At 40.1% G+C, this 23,426-nt stretch overlaps 2 protein-coding genes across 5 annotated transcripts; one reads left to right on the plus strand and one right to left on the minus strand.

The window, feature by feature from the left end:
* Positions 1-654: 654 nt before the first annotated feature.
* Positions 655-10,342, plus strand: parp142.2 (poly(ADP-ribose) polymerase family member 14-related sequence 2.2). 2 transcript variants are annotated; one of them, XM_032544526.1, is made up of 15 exons: positions 655-1,141; positions 1,253-1,371; positions 1,707-3,060; positions 3,094-3,227; positions 3,313-3,549; positions 3,813-4,037; positions 4,133-4,187; positions 4,971-5,117; positions 6,686-6,748; positions 6,836-7,012; positions 7,103-7,285; positions 7,402-8,034; positions 8,265-8,401; positions 8,747-8,927; positions 9,654-10,342. In XM_032544526.1, the coding sequence occupies exons 1-15, from the start codon at positions 970-972 to the stop codon at positions 9,938-9,940; spliced, it is 4,104 nt and encodes a 1,367-aa protein (XP_032400417.1). In that variant the 5' UTR covers positions 655-969; the 3' UTR covers positions 9,941-10,342. The 2 variants fall into 2 exon arrangements, with proteins under 2 accessions (XP_032400417.1, XP_032400416.1); XM_032544525.1 differs by having other exon boundaries at positions 1,707-3,227.
* A 180-nt stretch (positions 10,343-10,522) lies between these two features.
* f13a1b (coagulation factor XIII, A1 polypeptide b) lies at positions 10,523-22,362 on the minus strand. Of its 3 annotated transcripts, XM_032544540.1 has the most exons (16): positions 22,292-22,362; positions 20,755-20,764; positions 19,126-19,349; positions 17,262-17,450; positions 16,906-17,154; positions 16,700-16,818; positions 16,511-16,618; positions 15,551-15,725; positions 15,270-15,408; positions 14,601-14,704; positions 14,357-14,445; positions 14,088-14,241; positions 12,674-12,949; positions 12,202-12,362; positions 11,905-12,041; positions 10,523-11,625 (listed from the first exon to the last, which is right to left on the minus strand). In XM_032544540.1, the coding sequence occupies exons 3-16, from the start codon at positions 19,310-19,312 to the stop codon at positions 11,484-11,486; spliced, it is 2,229 nt and encodes a 742-aa protein (XP_032400431.1). In that variant the 5' UTR covers positions 19,313-19,349; positions 20,755-20,764; positions 22,292-22,362; the 3' UTR covers positions 10,523-11,483. The 3 variants fall into 3 exon arrangements, with proteins under 3 accessions (XP_032400431.1, XP_032400432.1, XP_032400433.1); XM_032544541.1 differs by lacking the exon at positions 20,755-20,764 and having other exon boundaries at positions 22,291-22,350; XM_032544542.1 differs by lacking the exons at positions 20,755-20,764; positions 22,292-22,362 and adding an exon at positions 19,477-19,613 and having other exon boundaries at positions 19,126-19,352.
* Positions 22,363-23,426: the final 1,064 nt, after the last annotated feature.

The raw sequence follows: 23,426 nt of genomic DNA on the forward strand, positions 1-23,426 counted from the left end.
GTAAGTACTTGTAATGGAAAAATATAAATACAGATAAAGTTATACAGATGGTGTGGATTAAGTGAAAAACAGGAACAGAAACTACAACATGATCAGGTAGTGCAGGTGTTGTAGAGTCTGACAGAGGCCGGGATGAAGGACCTGCGGTACCTCTCCTTCTTGCACATATTGGATAAATTATTGTCCTTATGATACCTACATAAAGACATCTTTATTCATATCCCCATTATAACTTTTACCACCATCACTATCATGCTTCATGTCCAATGAAGAAATTCTATGCATCATTTTGGGCACGTGCATTTGCAAATCACTCATAAATATGGGGGGGGGGGGGGGGGGGGGGGGGGGGGAGGCTTTCAGTACTTGGCTTGAAACTAAATTAAAGCAGCTTAGGTGCCTTTTACTGAGGACCAGGGCAATGCACAGCTACCATACTAGATGAAAAACCTTTCCTTCAAGTTAAGAATTTGAGGTAAAATAGATGCATATTGACACCCATTGTTCTTTGAAGCAAAATAACTTATAGGCATCATTTGAGGTAAATAATATCCGTGGCCAAAAAATCTTCTGCTAATTTGAGGTGCTTAGGTACCTGCAGGATCATCTTTCTAAAGCCTTGTGCAGCTTTCAGCAGCAGCAGATTCAAACAAGCTCTGACAAACCCACTGCCGATTGTTAGTTTAGGATTTTAATTTCAACATATGAAACCAAAATGTGAGAAATGGTGTCATCAAAATTGATGGAATAGTTATCCTTACATCATTACATTACCACTGACCACGCTACGGTAAAAGTCAACAATAACTATGTAAGTCATTGGGTGTGTCTACTGTATTTGCAAACACGTAATCATGAGGTGAGTTAAGTGAAAGAGAAACTAACAAATTCAGATTAGATTGTTCACTTGAGTGGTGTGCTAAGAAGTGCCATACATATTAAAAGGTTAAGTTGAGAACTGTAGGTGAAATGGATGAATACAAACATCCGTTGTTCTTTGAAGCGAAAGATCTGAGTGACAGAGACAAGGAGAAAATCAGGAGGCACTTTCAAAAAAGACGGGATTCTGGGGGAGGGGATTGTGGAATGATTGAAAAGGCTGGAGGCAACACTTACACAATCTGTTTCAAGGAAAAAGAAGGTAAGGAATGTCATTTAGTTGAAATGAGTTTTAGGTAGAGTACACTTTGCAGTTCTAGTTTAATGTAGGATTTTGTTGAGACCATGGACTTTTTTTTTTTTTTTTTTACAGACCAGGAAAGGGTTTTGCACAGGAAGTTTCACAGTATTTCCCTTCCTTGTGGAGACCTACGTCTGACTGTGAGCCGAACTAATTCCCCACTTGATCAGAAATCCACTAGTCAATCACAGGTGAGCAACATTTGTTTAGGAAACTTCGGTGATGCTTTTATGACAACAGTAAACACACAATCCCAAATGTCAGAGCCAAAGAATCTGGCCAGACCAGTTTGGGGGGGGATTTCTGAGCACATTCAACCTCTGACAATCAAAATGTTGTAGTGTAGGCTGATCTCACACACACACACACACACACACACACACACACACACACACACACACACACACACACACACACACATCTTTAAGATGTTTTTTGTAATTTATAGATTATAAAAGATGCCTTTTACTAGACTTACATTGCTATAAAAATAATTACTTTGTTTGATATTGCTTTTCTTCTTTAGGCATACACAAAAGCAAACACAAAAGGCCTTGAGAAGATTTACAAGCTGGATATTTTCCTCCTGTATTTCCTGAGAGACAACCTTAAAGCACATACAGTCTTACAGAAGCAACTCTCTTCTATTGGCTGCACAGTGGAGTTGGATTTTGATGAGGAGGAGGCAGTGGTTAGGGGGGATATTGAGAAGGGGCCTGCAGGAGCTTTTGGTAGTGCAGATAAATGGGAGTTACAGGTGGATCGGGTCTTCATCGATTTTACTGAGACCTACCTCTGCTATCATGTGGTTGAGCCAAAAAAGATAAAAATCCTACTGCAGAACCCCTCCTTGGAAACCGACGATATCAAAGTGTACACGGAGAGCGGCTATGCAGTGGTAGTGGGAGAAGTTAAGGCTGTGAATGAGAAGATTTCAATCCTGGAGAAAAGCCTGCCAACTCGGAAGGAATTACCAATTGTGAAGAAGAAATTCGAACTGGTAGAAGAAGAGTTTAGTCGAGAAATGCGTGCACATTACCCAGATGTTAAAATCATATTAGGCAGCGGCATGATCATCTTGGAAGGCCCTGACAAGGAAGTGCAGTCAGGAGCTAAGAAACTTGATGATCTAATCAAAAATGTAAAGGAAAAGAGAGTTCGGCTCTGCCCAGCTTTAATGACCTTTATAAAATCCAGCTGTGCCATCTCAAAGTACCAGGCTCGCTTCCAGCAGAGCCTCAGAAATCCTGTTTCCCTGGAAGTGGTGTCAGATCTAGTCCTGTCCAGTTTGTCCTCCAATGCCCTGGATGAGGCTGAGGCAGCAGTGCAGAGAGATCTGACTGTGGCCAATGTGCCGCTGCAGGGAGCTGCAGCTGTACCTCCAGATCTAGACAGAGTGAAGGAAATCCTCATGAAAGCCAAGAACCAGGAAAACTCTAGAGAGCTCAGAGTAGAGGTCAGCTTTATCCCAGGAACCGCAACAACCATGGTACAAATTGTGGGCTACAGTGAAAATGTGAACAAGCTCAAAGAGGTTCTGCATGACTACCAGATAAACCAAGTCGTGACACAAGAAGTGCTGAACTTACCGCATCCTGAACTGCTCGACTGTTTTGATAAAATCTTGGGAATGATTGGCATGAAGCAAACCAAGGTGACCTTAAAGGCCTCACATTTTCCATACCCTTGTGTGCTTGTGTCTGGTCCCCGTTGTCTGGTCCAGGAAACCCAGCAGGCTCTAAACTCAGCACTAGCCAGTCTGACGTTAGACACTCTGGTTCTAGATGGGCCGGGGGCTCAGCGGTACTTTCAAGCAGAGGGTAAAGTGGGCAAGGAGCTGGTTGAGACCTCCTTTCAGGTTATTGTCAGGGAACAGCAAGGTGTGCACTCCTCCAATGCAAAAATGAAACCACGAAGCATCACCTGCCCCAGCAGCAGCAGCTTCACAGTCCAACCCATGCCCAGATTGCGCAGCAGCACTGTTGGAAGCATTGTGGTCAACAAGACAAGTCTGAAGATCAGCCTTGGCAGTTTGGTGGATGAGCAGGTTCAACAATTACTATTCTACTCTATACAACATAATACAGCAGCAATGCAACCACCGGCATTGATATTTTATATTGTTTCCACAGGTGCATGTGTGGGTGGTTCCCATGCTCAACAGACAGCTAACTTCTACTAAAATTGGTAAAAGCTTGTTGGAGAAAGCCGGGGACGCAATCAAGTCAAAGTTTGACATTATGGCAGCGAATTGTACCCTCGTCCCTGGTGGTGTTCTGCAGGTTGATGCGCCTCCATCTCTGTGCTGCTCCAAGCTCTTCTTCATTGAGTGCTTGCCATGGGATGGAGTCAGAGGGCAGAGTGTGAAGGTAAAGTAAAATACTAAAAATACTACAAAAGAGAAAATACTACGGGTGAGGGCAAAAGACAAGCTGAAATTAAAGGTCCACTTACTGACATAAAACCAATGTAGTGGGCTTTATACCAGCACAATCTAAATATTGTTATATTATAAGATAAGCTCTACAAAACCAATTCATGTTATGTTAGCTTACTTCAGACATTTAGGAAGCAATGTTGAATGAAGGAGTACCTTTTGAAAACACTGGAGGAAATGTCTGTTGTTTTCCAGGTGCTTGGTAATGGGCTGAAGAAGTGTTTGGACCTCTGTGTACGGCTGGGCTTGTGCTCAGTGGCCTTTCCAGTCATCGGACCTGGGATTGCTTTAAAATACCCACTAAGAGAAGCCATTCAAGTGCTGACTGAGAACATTCGCCAGTTTGGATTATCTGCATCCTCTGGGTCTCTCTCCACCATCCACATCGTCATTAAACCAGACTACCCTGACTCTGAGGAGGTGACTATCAACACTTGAACAACTGGTTTGTAAGATGCGTACATGCATGGTTTATCGAATAACAAACTGTTTAATGTTGGCGTTCTTATTTACAGTGCTACCATGATGTCTACAGACACCTCAGCTCAAACATGAACCAGGGAGGCCAAGGTAAACTGCTAAGACTAAATACAATTACTGTTATTACAAAAACGCTAAATGTTTCCCACCATGGTCAGAAAACACAGGCACTATGACTCTAGGGTGGCTATCGCTGTCACTTTCTCACTTCTCCCTCGCTCTATCACACACACACACACACACACACACACACACACACACACACACACACACACGCACACACACACGCACACAGCGCAAAAGTATAAACCTCAAGCCACTTACTAAGAGTGTATATGTTATTAATTTTTGCTATATAAACAAGCATATTTTTGCCCAGTTGTGGACTGTTGAGGGGCAATAAATATCAAAAGTTCCAAAACATCTATGTTGTTATTTGTATCGATCCGCTAGACATAATATCTACATTCATGGCATTTGATTGAAGGCTAGTCTCACTTTGTCCCATAGCAACATTAAAAGAGTTTAGATTTGTGTACAGTTTCTGCTAATTTCATTATAATATTCATGCACATGTATTTTATGTTCCGCTAAAGGGGTGTGGTCACATTTGAGCATTTAAAAATTTACTTGAAAGTAACGCATTAGTTACTTTACGAAGTAACTAGTTACTTTTATAATTTGTAACTGATTATCTAATTTAGTTACTTTTTGGAAGAAGTAACTAATAACTGTAACTAATTACAAGTAACTTGCCCAACACTGTTTAAAACATTGTTTTAACTATTCATTAGCAATTTAGCTTTTCAACATTGCCACTTCTCAGATTAAATATTAGCTAGACTGTAACATAAATTTTGTTATTTCTCTTAGCGATCTTCAGGTCCCTCACTAGTGATCTTGATGACATCACAATGACAGTGGGAAGCGGGGTTAAACTACAGCTGGTGTTTGGGGACATCACTAATGAGGTTACAGATGCTGTCGTGAACTCAACCGACTTCGTTAACTTTCAAAACGGTAAGTGAGAACTAATGGAGGTCTAAAAAAAGCAGGTCACCGGATTGGTACAACATTTGGTACAGACACTCATGGTTCCCAGTTGATGTATTCTAATGACTTGGTGAGACTGTTTAGCTTGTTTAGATAATTAAAAAGTTATTTATTTAGAAGTGGGCTGGCTGCTGGTTAGCTAACGCTAGCTTCCGCACTCAATTAAGGCAGTGCATCTATGGTGGTGACAATGGTGTAATGATTCAGATGGACTCCCAGACAAGACGGTGCTCACCCAACTGGCCAATAGGAATGTGGCCCCGCCCATGACATTATTTTAACATCGAGAAAAAAATCCTGAGACGAGAGCAAGAAATGCATAAAGAGCAAAGACTTTTTCTCAAAGGTTTTGAGAGCGAGAAGAAAAACGTTTAGAGAACATTTTTTTTCACACTGATAGCAAAAACATATATATACACTACCGGTCAAAAGTTTGGGGTCACTTAAAAATTTCCATTGCACTCCTTTATAGACAGAATACCATCTGAAAGCAGTTGCATTGTTTTTTTTAACCAGGGCAGCAGTTTTGAGATTACTTTGTGTGCTTACATAATTACAAAGGGTTCTCCAATGTAATCTTAGTCAGTTTTTTAAAATGATATCAAATTAGTAAACAGGATGTGCCTATGGAACATTGGATGAAGGATGGCTGATAATGGATAATGTAGATATTGAATTAAAGATCAGCCCCCACTCAGTTCAGATGGTATTCTGTCTGTATTAGAGTGGAATGGAAATTTGTAAGTGACCCCAAACTTTTGACCGGTAGTGTATATTTGAGAGTTTAAAAAAGTGTTTGCGAGAGATTTTTTTCTAAGAATTTTTTTTTTCCTCTCATATAATGCTTTTTTTGCTATCAGTGTTACAACTTTTTCTCTCAAACATTTTTTTTCTCTCAGATCATTTATTTTCTTGCATGTAATAAAGAAAACAAATCTAGCTCCAAACATATCAACCACTTCCACTAGACAACCATCAATCCGCGGCCTATCGTTTCAACGGTTGTCAAGTAAACATCCGTGACAAGAGCGGGAACACACACTAACGATGGCGAAATGCACAAACAATAATAGTCGATTTAGCATGAAATTACTACAGATATTTTAATATGAATAATTTGGTTAGATTCCCTTTTATACAAACATTTTATTGAAATTGATTGATATTTGTGCATGCTTTGGTTGGCATTTATTTGAAATCCTTATGTTTACAATCTATTTGTAAAACTGATGCTGATTAGTGGATATATCATATGTTTTCATGCTGAAATTAGCATTTAGTTGAAAATACAGCCTCGCAGAGCTGCTAACATGGCTGTTAGAGATCTGCAAAGTAACTAAAGCTATAAAATAAATGTAGTTAATAGTAGTAGTAATACTTGCCTCCAAAATATATCAGAGTAGAAGTATAAGGTAGCAAACAATGTAAATACACAAGCAAAGTATTGTTGAAGTACTGTATTTCAGTCAATTTAACTTGCATGATAGTTTAGTTTCATTTGACCACTGATTATAAACATAATCTTTATTCTACAGATGGTGTGTGCAAAGACATCTTAACCCTAGCTGGACCAGAGGTGGAGGCTGAACTTAGAGCAGGTGAGAAGAGAGGACCAGCTTGACATTTATCAAGCAACACACACTTACAGCTTCTTACTAATCTTGTCCGTGTTGTTTTGTCCGTAGCAAAAGTGAATCAAGGAGACGTCTTTGTGTCCCAGGCCGGATTGTTCCCCTGTGAAGCCATTTTCCATGTCTGTGGGTATATTGATGCTGTCATCATCCAACAACTGATGGGTCGCATTGTTGAATGTTGTGAATCGTACGATTTGAAGTCTGTCGCCATTCCTGCCATTTGTGCTGGTGAGTCTTTTGGACTTTCGCAACGCCTGAATGTAAATTTTTTAGTCAGTTTTAACTCTACCAGTAATATTTTGCATTGTGTTTGTGCAGGAGCTGGTGGGTTGGACCCTGGTGTTGTGGCAAGTGCCATCCTCCAAGGGATCAAGGCAGCCACGTCGTCCACTCCTCTTTACTGTCTCACTGACATCCGCCTCGTCCTGATTAAGATCAATGTCTTCTTGGCTTTTAAAGATGAGGCAAAGAAAATGTTTTCCACTGCTGTAATAAACAGAGGTGATTCACTAACAGCCTTCTTCTTTAGGGCTTGCTTAGAATTTGTCTCTTTTATCAAAATTGTCTTATTTTTTTGAGAATGGTCACTGATTGTTATTGTTTTACCTACCTTGCAGTGCCAGTACCTCAGTTGCAACAACAACAGCAACAACAACAACAGCCCCCTTTGTCTGTGAGCGCAGACTTAAGCCTCCTCCATATTAGCTCCGCAAGTCAGCAGTCTGTCTTCCGGTTCTTGGGTCTCTCCAGGAAGGATGTTGACGATGCCATGGCCAAGCTGAAGGATCTGTATCAGGGTCAGTGCTCCACTCAAACCTTCAAAAAGGAAGAGCTGGAAGGCCTCACCCAGGACGACATGCAGATTCTGATGCAGCTGGTTGAGACCCATGGTCTGTACGTGCAGAACGGCCAGTCTGGCCAGGGCACCTTAACAGTGAGCGGGTTAAAAGATGGGGTCAACCAGGTGATGCAGCTGATTAACGCCCGTCTGCACGGTGCCCTCAGAAGAGAGGTGAGAGTCAGAGAGGAGGAGGATCTGTACAACCGTGTCTCTTGGTGCATCCTGGGACATAGTGGCAACTGGGAGAGACTCCCCAAAACAGCTAATCACAACCTGGAGAATAATGATGTAGCAGGAGGGATAGTGGACGCACAAGGCCTCCAGTGGAGTGTAAATCTGCAGAGGATGGAGGCCACGGGGCCATTACCTGGCCGAACAACGAAGCTGAAACGACTTGAGAATCCTTCAGGTGAGAAGATAGTTTTGAGATGTTATAAAAACGCTCAGGACATTTGAGACCTTATAATAGTTTTCTTAGAATATAACTTACTTAATTTTTCTTTCTAAATACAACTCTGCTACTCTGTATACAGCAATGGTAAAATCAAAATGCATAACAGCATTTTGTAATGGTATAAATTTAGTTTTAGAAAAAAAACACATTTACATTTACATTTTATTTTCCTACAACTTCTTTAGACTTCACGTTTCCTCTGTACTGGGACAACATGGGTGCCGATGAATCTTTGAAGGTGGTTGCACTGCAGCCGTCGTCTGCAGAATACCAGCGAGTGAAGCAGGACTTCAAACGAACTGTCCACAAGACTGTTTTGAAGGTGGGCAGCTTTCACTGGAAGATAAGCCTACATTTTATTGTATGTAGACATGGAGTGCACCTTCCATTTTGGCACCCTTCGGGTTAGAACTATATCATCTTAATAAGTTTCATCTACATGAATATTACTTTTTTGTTATCTTGCATTTTAAATCTTACTTTTATATCTGACGTTGTTACATTTTAATTGTTTGGAATTGTTGTTGTTTGATTTCCTGTGGCAAATCAAATTGATTGATACTGTCTATTTATATAGTCCTAGTGTAATTGCATAATATCTTTTCAAGTGCAATGCAGTGAAAATTGACAGCTCATTATTTTCTTTCTTTTTTGTTTTTCTTGATAGATCGAGCGCTTGCAGAATGTCCATCTGCGACGTGCCTATGAAGGGCAGAAGAAGCACCTTTCTGATAAAAACAATCAGCTGGGAGGAGCAGGCGAAAAGCTTCTGTATCACGGGACGACCCATGACAACTGTGACTCTATCAAGAAAACCGGTTTCAACAGGCGCTTTTCTGGGCAGAATGGTAAAGATACAGTATTCAATGCTTCAGCAGTGTATGATCTGGTCCACAGTAATGCCACATTTGAATGCAGAACCTGTTAAGGGGAGTTGAGAGGGGAACATGTTTGTTGACAGAGGGACTAGCTGTTGGTTATTAGTAATTCCTAGTTGGTGTTAAAGAGCAGGATTTTGCCAACGTTGAGGACTCATCATAAGAGATCATGAATTTGTGGACACCTTGGTTTTTACAGTCTACAGTTGACTCTGACACATGTAGGTACTTTACAAACTGATTCTCTAACACCAAAACGATTTTCAGCTATAGCAATAAAAGATGACAGTGTTTTCTTAGAAAGTTTTACAGACTTTCCTTTTGGTGTACGGTTGAAATTACAGGGTGTTACGGTTGCATTGATCTAGAATGATGACCTCAGTATCTCTAAAATCCTAACTAGAGCCTTGATTGAAAGCAACTATACTTTCTGGGAAAAACGTCTCCTCTGAGACTGTGATTCAGACACTGTCCCAGAAAAATTAATGAATGAATCATTTTTCCTAAGGCTTAAAATGACTTGTTTACACTTTCCTGACAAGAAAGCTCTTTAGTTTTACAGTACAAAAGTGTCTGACTTTTACACCAGTACCCAGCAGTACCAAGTAGTTTCAGTTGCCCAAACTTTTAACTATAGTGGTTATATGTGGTTACATGAGGACTTGTTGTAAATTCCATATTTCCTCTTATTCTCAGCAACCGCATACGGTCACGGAACCTACTTTGCGGTAAACGCCAGCTACTCAGCCAACCCCACGTACTCCAAGCCAGCTGCTGATAATTCCGCGTTAATGTTCGTGGCCAGAGTCTTGACAGGAATCTACACTCAGGGCGAAAGCAACATGATGGTCCCTCCTCCTCGCAGCGACCAGCAGCCCCATGACCGCTTCGACAGTGTGGTGGACAAAATAGACAACCCCAACATGTATGTTGTGTTTCATGATAACCAAGCGTACCCAGACTATCTTATCACCTTTAAGTGACTATGAGGGACAAATTGTGAATTTTCCACAGTGAGAATTGGTCGGTGTAGAAATATACAGAAAGTTTTCAGAATAAAGTAAATGATAAGCTTTTTTGGGTATGTTTGAGTATGTTTGAGAGTAGGCTAAGTGAATATAATGTTAACATAAATGTACTGTATATGTACATCTTTTAAATTTGATGTAGTACATTGAAGTGAAAGATCTCAGAATTGTTTTCCAGTATGTGTCAAACTTTACTGCCTCGGTAGGCACATGTTCTCCAGGAATGAAGGTGTTTTGCTGTTACACTTCAGCTTTATTAGATTACATGATGTACTGTTTACAGCTTTTGAAACAGTTTTGAAATCATAGCTTAACTGCCAAAATCATCTAAGCCTTAATAAAATCTGTCAAATCATTCATGGTGTCTATGAACTTTTAGACTTTTTGTTGCTCAGGGAGTAAGGATGGCACTATGACAACTGGTTATAACTACAATAACAAGTCATTTATTGTCACAAAATTCTTTTATTTGGTTAATATTTGCATTTGTTGTTGTACAAAGTAAAAATGGTAAGAAACTGACTTTATAGATTAAAGTAAAGAGGTGGAAAAAGCTCTTTATGGCACTCAAGGAAATTGATACTCCGGTTTAATAGTTGCATAGTTGGAATACATTTTCAAAATTAAGTTGGCGCTGCATTAATCAATATTTAGTTTATTAAATGAAAAATAGCATGAAATAGGTTGCTAATCTTTCATAACCACAAAGAATTCCGAATGGCAAAAAATTGACCATTGCAGCTCTAAAGGGAGAAATTTTGGAGACAGATATGTTCACTCTGTGCTTAAATTAATTAACCTTTGGAATTTTGAGAAATACACTTTAGTTGCAATAATAGATTTCTTACCCAATTTTTTTTTAATTTTTGTTGTCTATTTTAGTTGCCCTTTAAAACTTTAATGCGTAACTTTTTTACATTAATTAACGTCCGTTACATTCATGCCATTGCCAAATGAGTTGCTACAAAGCTGATTAAGACTACCAGCTCCACACAACTCTCTCTGTATTTCTCAGTATGGCTGTGTTCAGAAGATTGTGTCGTCCGGTGACTTTCCCGTGCAGAAACTCGAGTGAAAATAACTACCTCTGAAGAGTCCATCATGTTTTTTTAATCCTCTGTGTCGTCTTTGGCTGTAGGCAACTGCATCGAGGATGGGTGGGGGTGCGTGTGTCATCGTGGAAGGCTTGTTTCATGTTGATTTGCAGACAGTGTTGTTGTCATTACTTAGAATTCCTCATGGAGGAGACAGAAACTACGCACTGTAGCTTTAACTGTCAAATTATTTGATTTGGGACCCAAATGTCTAGATTAGCATCTTTTTTTAAACAAATTGCAATTTTAAAAATGAACTATTTTCTATTAAAAATATATGTAAAGTAAATGCTGAAGCTACACCTGTTACGCTGTTGTAAACCTGCAGGGAAATAACTACGCTATAGGCTTATACTGTGTAAATAAGTGAATGTTGTCAGGCGTCAGTGATCCTACAGTGATCCTCAGGGCTCGATGGTGACGGACGCCTGGCCGGAGACCTGCCTGACAGCAGAACAGTCCAGAGAAGCAATCACCCTGCTTTTGCCAGCCCTCTGAGGGGTGAAAAACTCGGTCCAGGTCAGGGAGGAGCTTCCTGGGATCAGACTGAAATCAGCATGATGAGAGTTTTTTTGTTACATAGAAAGGGAATTTCCGCTGCATACAACATAAACATTTCCTTCTAATGAACAACAGGAATTTATAAAACTTTGTGCAATAATTGACGCAATGATTGCCATATTAAAAAATGAAGTGAAGTGAAAACTCAAGGGACTTTCACCTCAGCTGAAGGTTTGTGTGGTTATTCAAAATCAAATCCCACCTTTCCAACTTCAACAAAGAACATCCAAACATCTCACTAAAATCTTAACATAGTAGACAGACCTGTAATATTTGGATTTGGGCAGCATGAGTCCGGGTCCTTCCATGCGAATGTAGACACCCTCCAGGCTGAAGGTGAAAGGGTTTGTAAACTCCACAGTCGCCGTCATCTCTTCGCTAACTTTGCCGCCATCAGACACCTGAAGTACACAAAGGACACACTTGAAAAATCAAATCAAGCAAGTTCTTGAATGTATTATTGCAATTAGATTGTGAAGTAAGTGTATGTGTCCGAAAAAGCCGATGCCAACAAATAAGATTTGCTATACGTCTAGCCAGAATATGAGCGTATGTTCAGACCGTGACGGTGAGTTTGGGATTGTGCAGGGTGACGACTTTCATGGCGGTGACGATCTGGCCGGTCTCCTTGACCTTCCCGGTAGCAATGAAGTGAAGGTTGGCCTGTTCCACCAGATGCTTCATGTAGTTCTTAGACTCAACCATCACAGACTCCTTCACACCTAGAGAACACAGAAATAAAACACTGCTCTCTCTACATTGACCTTTTTTTTTAGATTATTACGTTCTTTTAATGGCATGTGTTTTCTAAGATTCTCTAATTTCCTGAGGGAAAGGACTAAATATTTTTGGGGGCTTTCTTGTGTTTAATTCTAAGAGTTTTACTAATGTCTAATTGATTTCTAACCGTGCTTACATATTCTTTATAATGTAGATGATGCTTGTTGTTGCTGAATCAACATAATGAAAAAGTCATTGTAAATACTTCTGAGTCTATTTTTGTGGTTGAGTAATAAATAAATGCCTCTCTCACTTTTGTTGGGACCAATGGTCACTGTGGGATTCCGGAACAGGAACTCGTGGCTGGTGACTCCGGTGTAATACACCACACTCCCGCTGATGTAGGCGTCCACGGTGCGGCGCTGGGTGCTGCGGTTTATGAACTCCAGGCTCAACTCGAAATTTTCGCCCACGCCGATCTCCAGGGTGGGCAAGACCAGGTCAACATCCGCCACAGGAGGGTTGGATTTCTCTCGCTGACAGCCGTATTCTTCTGCTTTCTCCAGGACGGTCCGCTCCTCTGTACTGCCTAGATTGGATGATTTTAATATATCAGTTTGCACATTTATATAATTTGTGATAATGATAATATCAATGTTTTTGTTAACAGGCTTTGCCTTCCTGGTTATCTGCATAAAGATAGCCTATTTGCAGATATCCAGTCCTTTAGTAAAAAAACTTGAGCTCAAAGCAACAAATCCTTGTTGCCTAATTAGTGCCAATATTGTGAAGCACCAGAATTGGCCCAGGTATTGCGGTCCTTCAGTGCCAAGTCACGCCAAAACCAAGCCAGAATGAAGCCAAATGGAACTGATTTCCAGACAATATAATATTTATTATATTGTATAATATAAACCAAGTCCCCACCCCAAAAACCTTCCCAATTTCGGCAGCCCCATAGGAGCAAATGGCTGGTCCTCTCCTGCCAGAACACAGCCGACTGTGCCAACACCTAGTCACAATCATCATAAATTAGCTTGGTACCTGTCAGTTCTCCACAGTAAGAAAAACAAAGTGACTTACATTAATGCAGAGACTGCTTGAGGTCGCAGTTGTCATTATGACGCTGTGTCCAGGATAACTGTATTCATGTTGGTGCTGATTGATCTAAGATTACTTTTCTTAAACGTACAGTTACAGAATTATTTATAGAATATTTGTATAAATAACTTGACGTATTCATCTCAATCAAAAGTTGAGGCTGCAGCAGAGAAAAATGGTTCTGCTTGCTTTTAAAACACTGTGAATTGGGTCCAAACCAGTTAGATGATAGCCAGACAGATTCTTTTAAGAGGATGGAGGAATGAAAGGGTGCCATCAATCCAAGAGTGGGCTTGTGAGATGGCTAGGGTGGCTTTTGAAAAGCTGTCATACAAATGGTTTTCCAGATTGGATGGCTACACTAGGAAATGGGCAAGGTACCTGAGCGCTCTGGAGTGCTCCTAAGAAGCTTTGTGCTGGGGAGAGACGTGTTTATTGTCTATTTTGTTATTATTTTGTTGTATGGTCTTGAATATTGTAGTTACTTTGTCATCTTTTCTTGATTTTTGTCTGGGTGGGTGGTGTTGACAGGGGGTGGATATGTGTGTTGTGTGTTATATCTATATATACTGTTAATCACAACAACAACAAAAACACTGCGATGTGTGTCGAATGTAGTCTCTGACCTTCAGGGAACTTGTATTGATCGCTGATGTCGCGGCGGGTCACGTCTCCTGGAGTTTTGGTCACAACCATGCGGCCAACATGAGTCCGGTTCACTTTGACAGGCTCCATGGTCCCATCTTTACTCCGGGAATAAAACACCACATCACTGTTAACCTGTCGGGAGAAAGACAGAGATGCTCCAAAATACTTTGATCTTAGCAATAACAGACAAAAAAATTATCTTTTTTTACAGAAAATTACACCAAACATAATGTTGTTTATGACTCACCTCAGCAAACACAAAGGCAGCATCAAATGGAAAGCATATCTGCCCATGTTTTATGGCCTTAACTGATGCAGGGCCACATCTGTACATGCCTTTATGGATAATGGAGGAAGAGATTGTTGTTTTGTGATTTCTCTTTGAATAATTAGATTAGCAATTATTAGAACGCTTCACAACCCACAGCCTATTATTATGCAGCTAGCAATTATTTCATATAATCATTATTATTATTATTGTTATTATTTACCATCGCTGGTCTCCTGTGGTGTTGCATCCACAACCTGCCAGCCTCCAAAGCCAGGCGGGAGGTCTGGTCTGGACATGTAGCACTCATTCCAGCAGTGATAGTTCCTGATGAAACGTGATTAGAAATATCATTAGAGACGGTTTAATACAAGTTCTGTTTTGTTTTTATCGTAACCTGTGTGTTAGTGATAGAGGCCTTAAAGGTTCTGTTCTCATTATTCAGAAAAGCAATATAGCTGCAAATATTTGCTATGTAAAGATATAGTGGAGTAATGGCGTCCTAAGCAGAGAATGAAGCCACACTCCCTCTGTGTGCGTTGTAATCTGAGGTTCTCTGTTTTGTTCTCTGTTTCTCTGTTTGTTCAGATAGCTGGTCCGACCGCACGTGCATGTGGCCCTGAAAAAATGTAGGTATCACAAATTGGGAAATTAAAATCAAAAAGGGCCTTCTAAAGAAGCCTGAATGTATTATGCTATTTGATTAAGTACGACATGTCTTGAGGTTTTGGTCTAAAGAAGGCCCCATATAAAAGAAGGAGGGTGTTCAGAATGGGTTCTTCCTCTTTGGAGCATGAAAGTACTCCAAAAAACGTCCTAGATGTTTTTAATTCCATGTAAACAAGTGGAAATTTTCTCTGGGATATGGGAAGCGACATAGAAGATGTGTTACCAGATAGAGTCTTTGGTGCGACCGCGGTCGACCCTGCCGTTCTCATCCAGAATGATGTCGGTCTTCAGGTTTCCATCGTTGTCGTGAGCGGAGTAGAAGTTGGTGACGACCCGCGATGGGATGCCCAGACAGCGCAGGACTGGGGGCAAAGCACACAGTGAGGTCACGCACCAGTGAGGTCAAAAAACCATTAGGAAGGGGTTTGAAAAGCAAAAAAGTATGTTTTTTTTTTTGTTTTGTTTTTTATATGCTCTGCTACTTGGATCCAATAAATATCTCACAGGTGTTAAAGACAGCAGCGTAGACCCAGCACTGAGCGTAGCAGACAGGCATCTTGCTGCTGGCGTAGCTAAGCAGGATGTCTGTGCTGCCAGTCCACGAAGTAGGCGCCACTCCGTAGGTGTAGTCGCCGCTCCAGTTCCCCACCAGCACGCCGTCGTCATCACGAGAGTTCAGCTAAGAGTAGAGCAGATTTTAGACATTTATGGAAAGATCCACTTGACAACCACTATATTTTATAAACTGTATATATATATATATATATATATATATATATATATATATATATATTAAAAATTCCTAATTTAACATTATTTTATTTCTTCCACTTTCAATTTATCTATTTTAAAATCACAACATTAGTTTGCATATTGGCTGCATATTTAATATGTATGTAGTCAGTATGTAGGTTGTACATTTTATTCTACACTTATATATACACATGTACATTCTCTTCATCCCTCTAAGTATATATTTCAGTCTGGCTTTTTTTTCTTTGCTTTCCTACTTGCTATCTTATTTTTTTTACTCTTATTTATTATGTCTAGTATATTTCTTGCATTTTCTGTATGTTTGAGTGAGTATTGTGTATGTCCTTGGTAACTTGCTGCTCGTAACAGAGTCATTTTCCAATTTGGGATTGATAAAGTCCATCTAGCTATCAGATAAATATATATGAATTATCATTAATCTATTTATACAGTACCATGACTAGTTGACCATTTGGACATACTTTACTCACTTTTTTAAGATTACAGCTCGTCTTATTTCAGACAGGCGTCACAATTTAAGTGCAGTGTCATGAAAAGAAAACAACGACTCCATTCACTGTATTAATGATATCATACATTTTACTGCACAATCATGTTCTGCATGCATTGATGCATTATTTAACTACAGATCTTATGTATCTGTAAACCAGTTTCATGTGTTCTAGAAGATGTCCATGAATACTTTCTCACCATAGCAGAGGCCTTTCTGGTCACCCTAATGGGGTCTCCTCTGTTGATGATGGGCATTTCAGACCGGTCCATGATGTAGAGACAGGCATCCAGGACTCCGTAGTTAAACTAGGTTGGAAAAAATAAAAGTAAAAAATAAATAATTAGGAAAATCATTCCTGAAGTCCTTGACTTTTTTTTTTCCTCTACCTGTCCATAGTTCCAGTCTCTCTCAGCCACGTCGTCGTAGGCGCCGTGGTAGATGATCCCCATCTCAGTCATCACACACTCTTGCCTCTCTTCCTCATCATCCAGAAACACAGCATCAGCTGAGGAAAGCCACAGCAGGTCATGTGGAAGTTTATGGACACGGAAGAAAGAAATAAGAAAATTGCGATCAAAAAGCTTAAACCAACCTGACACCCAGGGATTGAAGAGGATGTAGAGGTCTCGGCTGGTGTCCCGTCTGGTCCTGCGGATGCCGAAGGGCGTCACCACAGCTACGTACATGTGGTACTTCCCCACAACACAATCTGCCGCAGGAGTTATGCCCATGGTGACTGTGTTGTCGGCGGTGTCTGTGATGCGGCCTTCCCAGGGGCTCGGACGCTCCTTGGCAGTGAAGACAGGAATGTAGGTGCCTTTGCTGAACTGCGGGCTGGAGCCTGGGTGAATGGGGAGTAGCAGCACATTTATGCAAATGACAAGGGATCACAATCAAAAGAGTTTCCAACTGCAGGATGGAAAATATCACTTTTCACGAGCGGCTCACCGATGACAAACTCCACAGCGAACTTGTCTGTAGCAGGATTGTAGGGACGGTTGAAGGTGATCTTGACCTGGAACTCTTGTCCTCGACGGACAATGAGATAGTCCGAGTTGAACAACTCGGTGTGGTGTTGCCTCTTGTTCAGCTCTTCGGGGCTCTTCATCATGTCCACATCACAGATGTCAAGATACTCTGAATGGACAGACAGAGAAAAGGAAAGAGAGAGAGGGCGTGATGTCTCAAAAACCTGTAGATGGATTTCAATCAGATTTGATGGACAGGCAGCAGCTGAGCCACAAAACAAATGATGGTCATCTGACATTGTAAGTGTGCACATAGTGCTACAGTACTTGTTTTTGTTAATTCAGTTCAGTAAATAAAATGCTTCCGGTAAAAATAAGCAGAGTAGATGCAAATGGTTCAGTGATAAGCAAACAAAGCCCCTCTAAATAATTATAAAAAACACTCAAATGGTTTAAAGCTATGGGTGCGTTGTTTCTGTCGCCCTCATGAGGATTTTTAAGTAATGACTACACTGTTGACGCATCCACGTCTTACAAGCCTTCCGTGATTGCGCACTACACCCACACTTCCTCTCTTGCTAGTAGCCAAGGAGGATTAAAAAAACATGATGGACTCTTTGGAACAGGTAATTTATCTTCAATCGAGCTTCAGGGTGGGAAATTCACCTGATCACACAATCTTATGAACACAGTCTCAATGACAAATCCAGAGAGAGTTGTGTGGAGCTGATAGTCTTAATTAGCTTTGTAGCAACTCATTTGGCAATGGCTTCAATGTAACGGACATTCATCAATATTATATCAATATTAAAAAGTTAAACACTAAAAAAAAAATTCAATTATGTCTACTGCAAATTTTGTTTATTGGTGCCTATGTTTTGTGTATTTTTGTAATCAATACATTTAAAAATAAACATCCAGATTTTGTTTATCAATTACAAACCAAAATGAATTAGCCCATTGTACTGTGGTGCTAGAGTGCTTGTTTCTTAGAAACCTTATTTAAAGAGACAAGTAACTTTTAAAATAGTAGGCCTTAATAATCCAATTTTATTTACAAATGAAAAGTTAAATTCAAGGATTTTGCTGCTATACAGCCCGACGTGGTCTGGTATGACCACTTGTTCAGGATGGCTAATGTTAGAAAAATTTACATAAGTGCCTCTTTTGTTGAAAGTTTTGGGCAAAAAAACAAACCCTAACCCTGAAGAGAGTCTGCTCACACCACTGCCTCCTTCAACCAATCGTTTGTTGCTCTGTAGTAGGTAGATACTTGACATAAAGCGCTACCAGATACATGCATTTAAAATCAAAAGTCAAACTGAAGTGTCAAAACTGATCTAGTTTGAGAGTTGTTCAGTGGTGAGAGACCTGTGCCTTCTTAATGTGTCAAGACTTAAATGTATCCCTCAGTAATGTGTCACCCCTACATTACAACCACTCTTAGTGGCTGTACTCGAATGTACTCACTGCACATATTAATTCCAATGACATCCGGATATATCTCACTGTGCAGCTCTTTGACAATAATCCAGGGTGGAATGGAGTGATAAGCTGCAGGAAGTGAGCAGAATATATCCTGTTTGGACGTCATTCATGTGTCAATTATTTCCGAAAACTACTGAAAACTGTGTCACTGTCGGGAAAAAGTCTTCTTCTCAAACCAAAAGTGACATGTCTTCTGCCCTTCAAGTCTTTTTTTTTTTTTTAGAAACAAGTAACTTCTGTATGAATAACAGATTATTGTTTGGACTTGGATTAATCTTGAAATTAATTAAACTTACAAATTTAAGTTACTGACTCCACTAAATTCCTTTCTGACGCTATACAGTGTGCTCCCTCACCAGTCATAGGTGGGAATCCTCTTGGGCCCGGTAAACCAAAGGGCTCAAACTCAGGTACGTCTATTGAGTCAGAGTTGGAGCTGGAGATGGAAACTGCGGTGCGGCCGCGGTTCGTCACCTTCGGAGGGGGTCCCGTGGGAGCAGGGGGAGCAGGAGAAGGAGTCGGGGTGGCACCTTGATCAGACATGGTGATGATGGTTTAGGCTGGATGCTGCGTCGCACGACTGGAAGAGGAGAGAGGATGGAAAACACACATTTTTTTAGTCTCTCTTACTTTTTTGAATATTTAAAATGACAGATATTTTGTACAGTAAACTCTGGTGCATTTGTAGTAGTGTGCCCGTTTAGTAGTTGGTTTCTACGTAGTTTTTCGAGACTGAATTCCTATCATGCTCTGTTCATTCCTGCATGAAACTCATCTGCTTCACATCTGCTTCAAAAAACTGGAAACACGTGTGTGTGTGTGTGTGTGTGTGTAGTGTGTGTGTGTGTGTGTGTGTGTGTGTGTGTGTGTGTTAAAGTTTGTGACCGACGAAACAACAATGTGCAACACTATTGTACCACACATGGTTTCCATGTGTGTTTGTGGGTTGGGTGGAGGGGATTTTACAGTCACTCCCCTTTCTGTAAGATGCTGATAAAAAAAAGACTGTTTGTTGACTTATTTTCACTTCACAAATATTGTGTTTTTGTGGTTACAGAGAGATAAATATTAATCATGTCTATTAAAAGACAAATGTATGTAGAATTGGTCAATAATTGAGTCATGGAGGTAAACCACAGTACGTCTTCGGTGTGAAATCATGTTATTAGGAATGTTATGTAGAAATAACAACTAGCCGGCTGTTTTTATTCAAGTCTCTTTAAGACAATAAACTGAATATCTCTTGAAAATGTTCTATTTTCTGACATTTTATTGACGAATCAATTAACTGATTAGGTGAGACAAAAAACCCATTATTGATGGATGATAAAAATAATTGTTAGGTGCAGCCCTAGAAGTGATAATGTAGTGATTTAAAAAAGGAGAATAGTATGGTAGTAGGAGTATGCTAGTGGACTAATAGTACTACAACACAAGTAAAAGTAGAACTAGTAAAAAGAAGACTTTGTGAAAGTCCCATAAACAAGTCATTTCTATCTATGGTAAATCAAAGCCATTAAAAATACTCATATAGTCTATAAATGTGAAAACAGTGAACCAAAACTGAGTGCTTTAACAAGTACTAACTTGGGAGTGAACAGATCAAACCGATGTAAACAAAGACCCTCAGTGTACTCAGAATGACATCAACCCCTCAGCCCACCCGGGGTCTATACCTACGACAGGGAGCAGGAAGGTAAGTTACTGCCATGATGATTAGTGGGTAGTAAGGCTGACTTACCCATTAAATACACAACAGCTGTTTTCATAAGGCGCTAGCAGGGGTAACACAGTACGACAGGTTTTTGGAATACAAACAAACACCTGCCTGAGAATGAGGCACACACTGTTGCATAATGTGGGCGAGTATGTGCTAGTCGAGGAGACAAGTTTTGGACGGAGTTTGGCTGCATGAGTCATCTTTTAACACAGTGGAAGCTCTGTGTTTTACCTTAACCACCAGTGGCACGGACACACATGCTTACCTTCTGTAGACTGGCACAGGGACAAGGGGACAGACAGACAGGCAGACAGGCAGGAAGGGAGGCAGACAGACAGACAGTATTTCTATTTTATTCCACTTTATAGTTTAAGCCACCACATTTCAGAAGGTAATATTGCATTTTTTACTCCACTGCATTACATTTCACAGCTTTAGATACCTATTACTTTTCAGATTTAGATAGAAATAAAAATGATAAGCCTATTCCAACCTTTTTGGCTCTTGCAATAAAAACAGCATGTAGTGTGGGGCCCCTTGTCATGCTTCTGTTGTTTTTTAGGTGTTAGCAGTGATTTTCACTCTAAACTTATCAGATGGTTTCATTTTTGGGCTCAAAAAAATAAAACTACTAAATATTTCACACAAAAACAAAGAGTAGTGAAAAGTCCAAAATATGAATGCAAATTTGTGAGATCAAAAAATTTGAATGCGGGACTTTTATCTGGAAATATTTTGACATTGTTGTATTGCTACATTTACTTAAGTAAAGGAAAGCAACTACTTTCATCACAAAGTCCTAGAAAAAGTCAGAAGTTTAATAATATGGAAATGGTTGATTTCAAAGTAAACTCCAAGGCTGAGACAACCTACAAGATTCATGTTAAATAAAGACATACTTATTTCTTAACATTCCTTTAGCTGACTCTATGATCCAAGCGTGTACAACCAAAAAAGTGGAAGAATCACGTAAGTACATGGACCTTACCAAACAGGCTGATCTACCTCAACTGCTACACAGACAATATGAGATTTATTTGTTTAAGATTAGCAACAGTTCTGCATAAAAACTTAGAAGTATAAGAACTCATGAGTCAAAGTGTGAGTGGAATAAGGAAATATTGAAATATAACACAACTTTGGCAAATGCTGACACAGCAGAACCCTCCACATATTAATTAGCAGAACTGAGCCCTTTTGTGCTGCTGGGAGGTTTTGTGCTCAACATAAGACCATACTTTCCTTGGCAAAATTTCAGGTAAAATGGACCTAAAAAGGTTTTGCATGTATAATATACCTTGTTAGAGACAGAAAATATGCATGCAAAATCTCAAAAAATGTAGCAACCACAGTTTTTTGTTCTATTGTCATTACTAAGGTAACTACTGTATAATATTCAAGTAATAACCCCTGGATTTTTAAGTCCACTATTAATACTACTAATATTTAGGTAGTGACCCCTGGATTTTTAGGGTGTAAAGCAGCCATTCATTAAACTTTAGATAAGAAATAAGTGGATTGATAATTAAATTATTCTAGTGATGTACAATAGGTTTTGTTTGAGTTATTCAGAGCTGCTTCAGTTTCAAAGATTGCACAACAACCAATAACGTTTTAAATGACTACCAGATCTCATTTATCATCATGCATTTACATCTTCACATCTGGAAAGTATAAACAAAACAAAGTTACCAAGCTGCTGGGGAGTTTTGGAGCGATTAAATTTTGCACCAAAGGAGAACTCTAAACTATGAATGCAACCTTCCTATACATAAAGTAAGTTTAACTTAGGTGGACGCACCCTCAGATGAAGTTGGAGAGAGAAGCTGCTGTTGGTCGGAGTCGGTCTGCGGCGGCTGCTGCTCCGTCTTGGGAGACTTCTGCTTCTGCTTATATACCCTACAGGAGAGAGGAAGAGCCACACATGAGAGTGAGTGAGAGAGAGTGTGTGTGTGTGTGTGTGTGTGTGTGTGTGTGTGTGTGTGTGTGTGAGACCTTTTCAGGGAAACAGTGCAATCGTGGGTGTAACTGGTCAGCCTAACTTACGAGCAGGATGTGGAATCTACCATCTCTGTACAACCCACATCTGGACGCAGCTCTCATAGATAAAGTCACTGATGTTTGAGCACGGCAGCTGTCAGTTTGATAAACATGCAGGTTTTGTGTGAGATAACTATTTTCAGAAATCATTTATGGTTCCCAGAGAATGAATTGCAATGACTTATTGATGTAAGTGGCTTTGCCATGCCTTTCATTGAAGGTTGAGAAGCTGAAGAAAGCAAATTGTTGTCATTTTGTAGAAGTTTATGGATTCCTTTAGTGCTAATAATACATGTTTATCTTACACCAAGTTGTAACAATGTTTGTTCACAGGATATGCTCTTACTGATACAGGCCTACACTCATCTATTTCGATATTGTTTATCTTGCTCATTTTATGGTGGATTGGAATATTATTTTAATTCTGTCTCTCTGGTTTTCTGGCCTTCAGTCACGGGTGTGGTCTATGTGCTGGGAGTCAACTCTCTTTTAAGGGTTTGTGGTGGCATATTTACGAGTGTGATGCTTTTATTATCAGGTGTTGGTTTGGGTTGGTTTTATCTTTACACAGGTAGGACACTCTCACTGCTCCACCAAGGGTACTTCCTCTGTTGCTCTGGGTTTAGCATCTTTTCTAAATAAAGAGGGCGTGAGTTTTGGAAGTAAAGCCGACTGTTGTGTTCTCTTTAATGAGGCTCCTGTGTGTCATTCCAGTTGGTGATTCCTGTAAGGCTACTTATAATTGTTTTACTAATAAATGCGTGTTTACTGAACTCATGCCTGAGTTGTGACGAGTGATCTGAATAGACCCGAGTTCACTGGTCTGATTCAGGATGCTGACAAAGCCTAGAATCTCTCACTCTCACACACACACACACACACACACACACACACACA

Source organism: Etheostoma spectabile, chromosome 19, assembly GCF_008692095.1.
Source record: "Etheostoma spectabile isolate EspeVRDwgs_2016 chromosome 19, UIUC_Espe_1.0, whole genome shotgun sequence".
Classification (NCBI taxonomy): domain Eukaryota; kingdom Metazoa; phylum Chordata; class Actinopteri; order Perciformes; family Percidae; genus Etheostoma; species Etheostoma spectabile.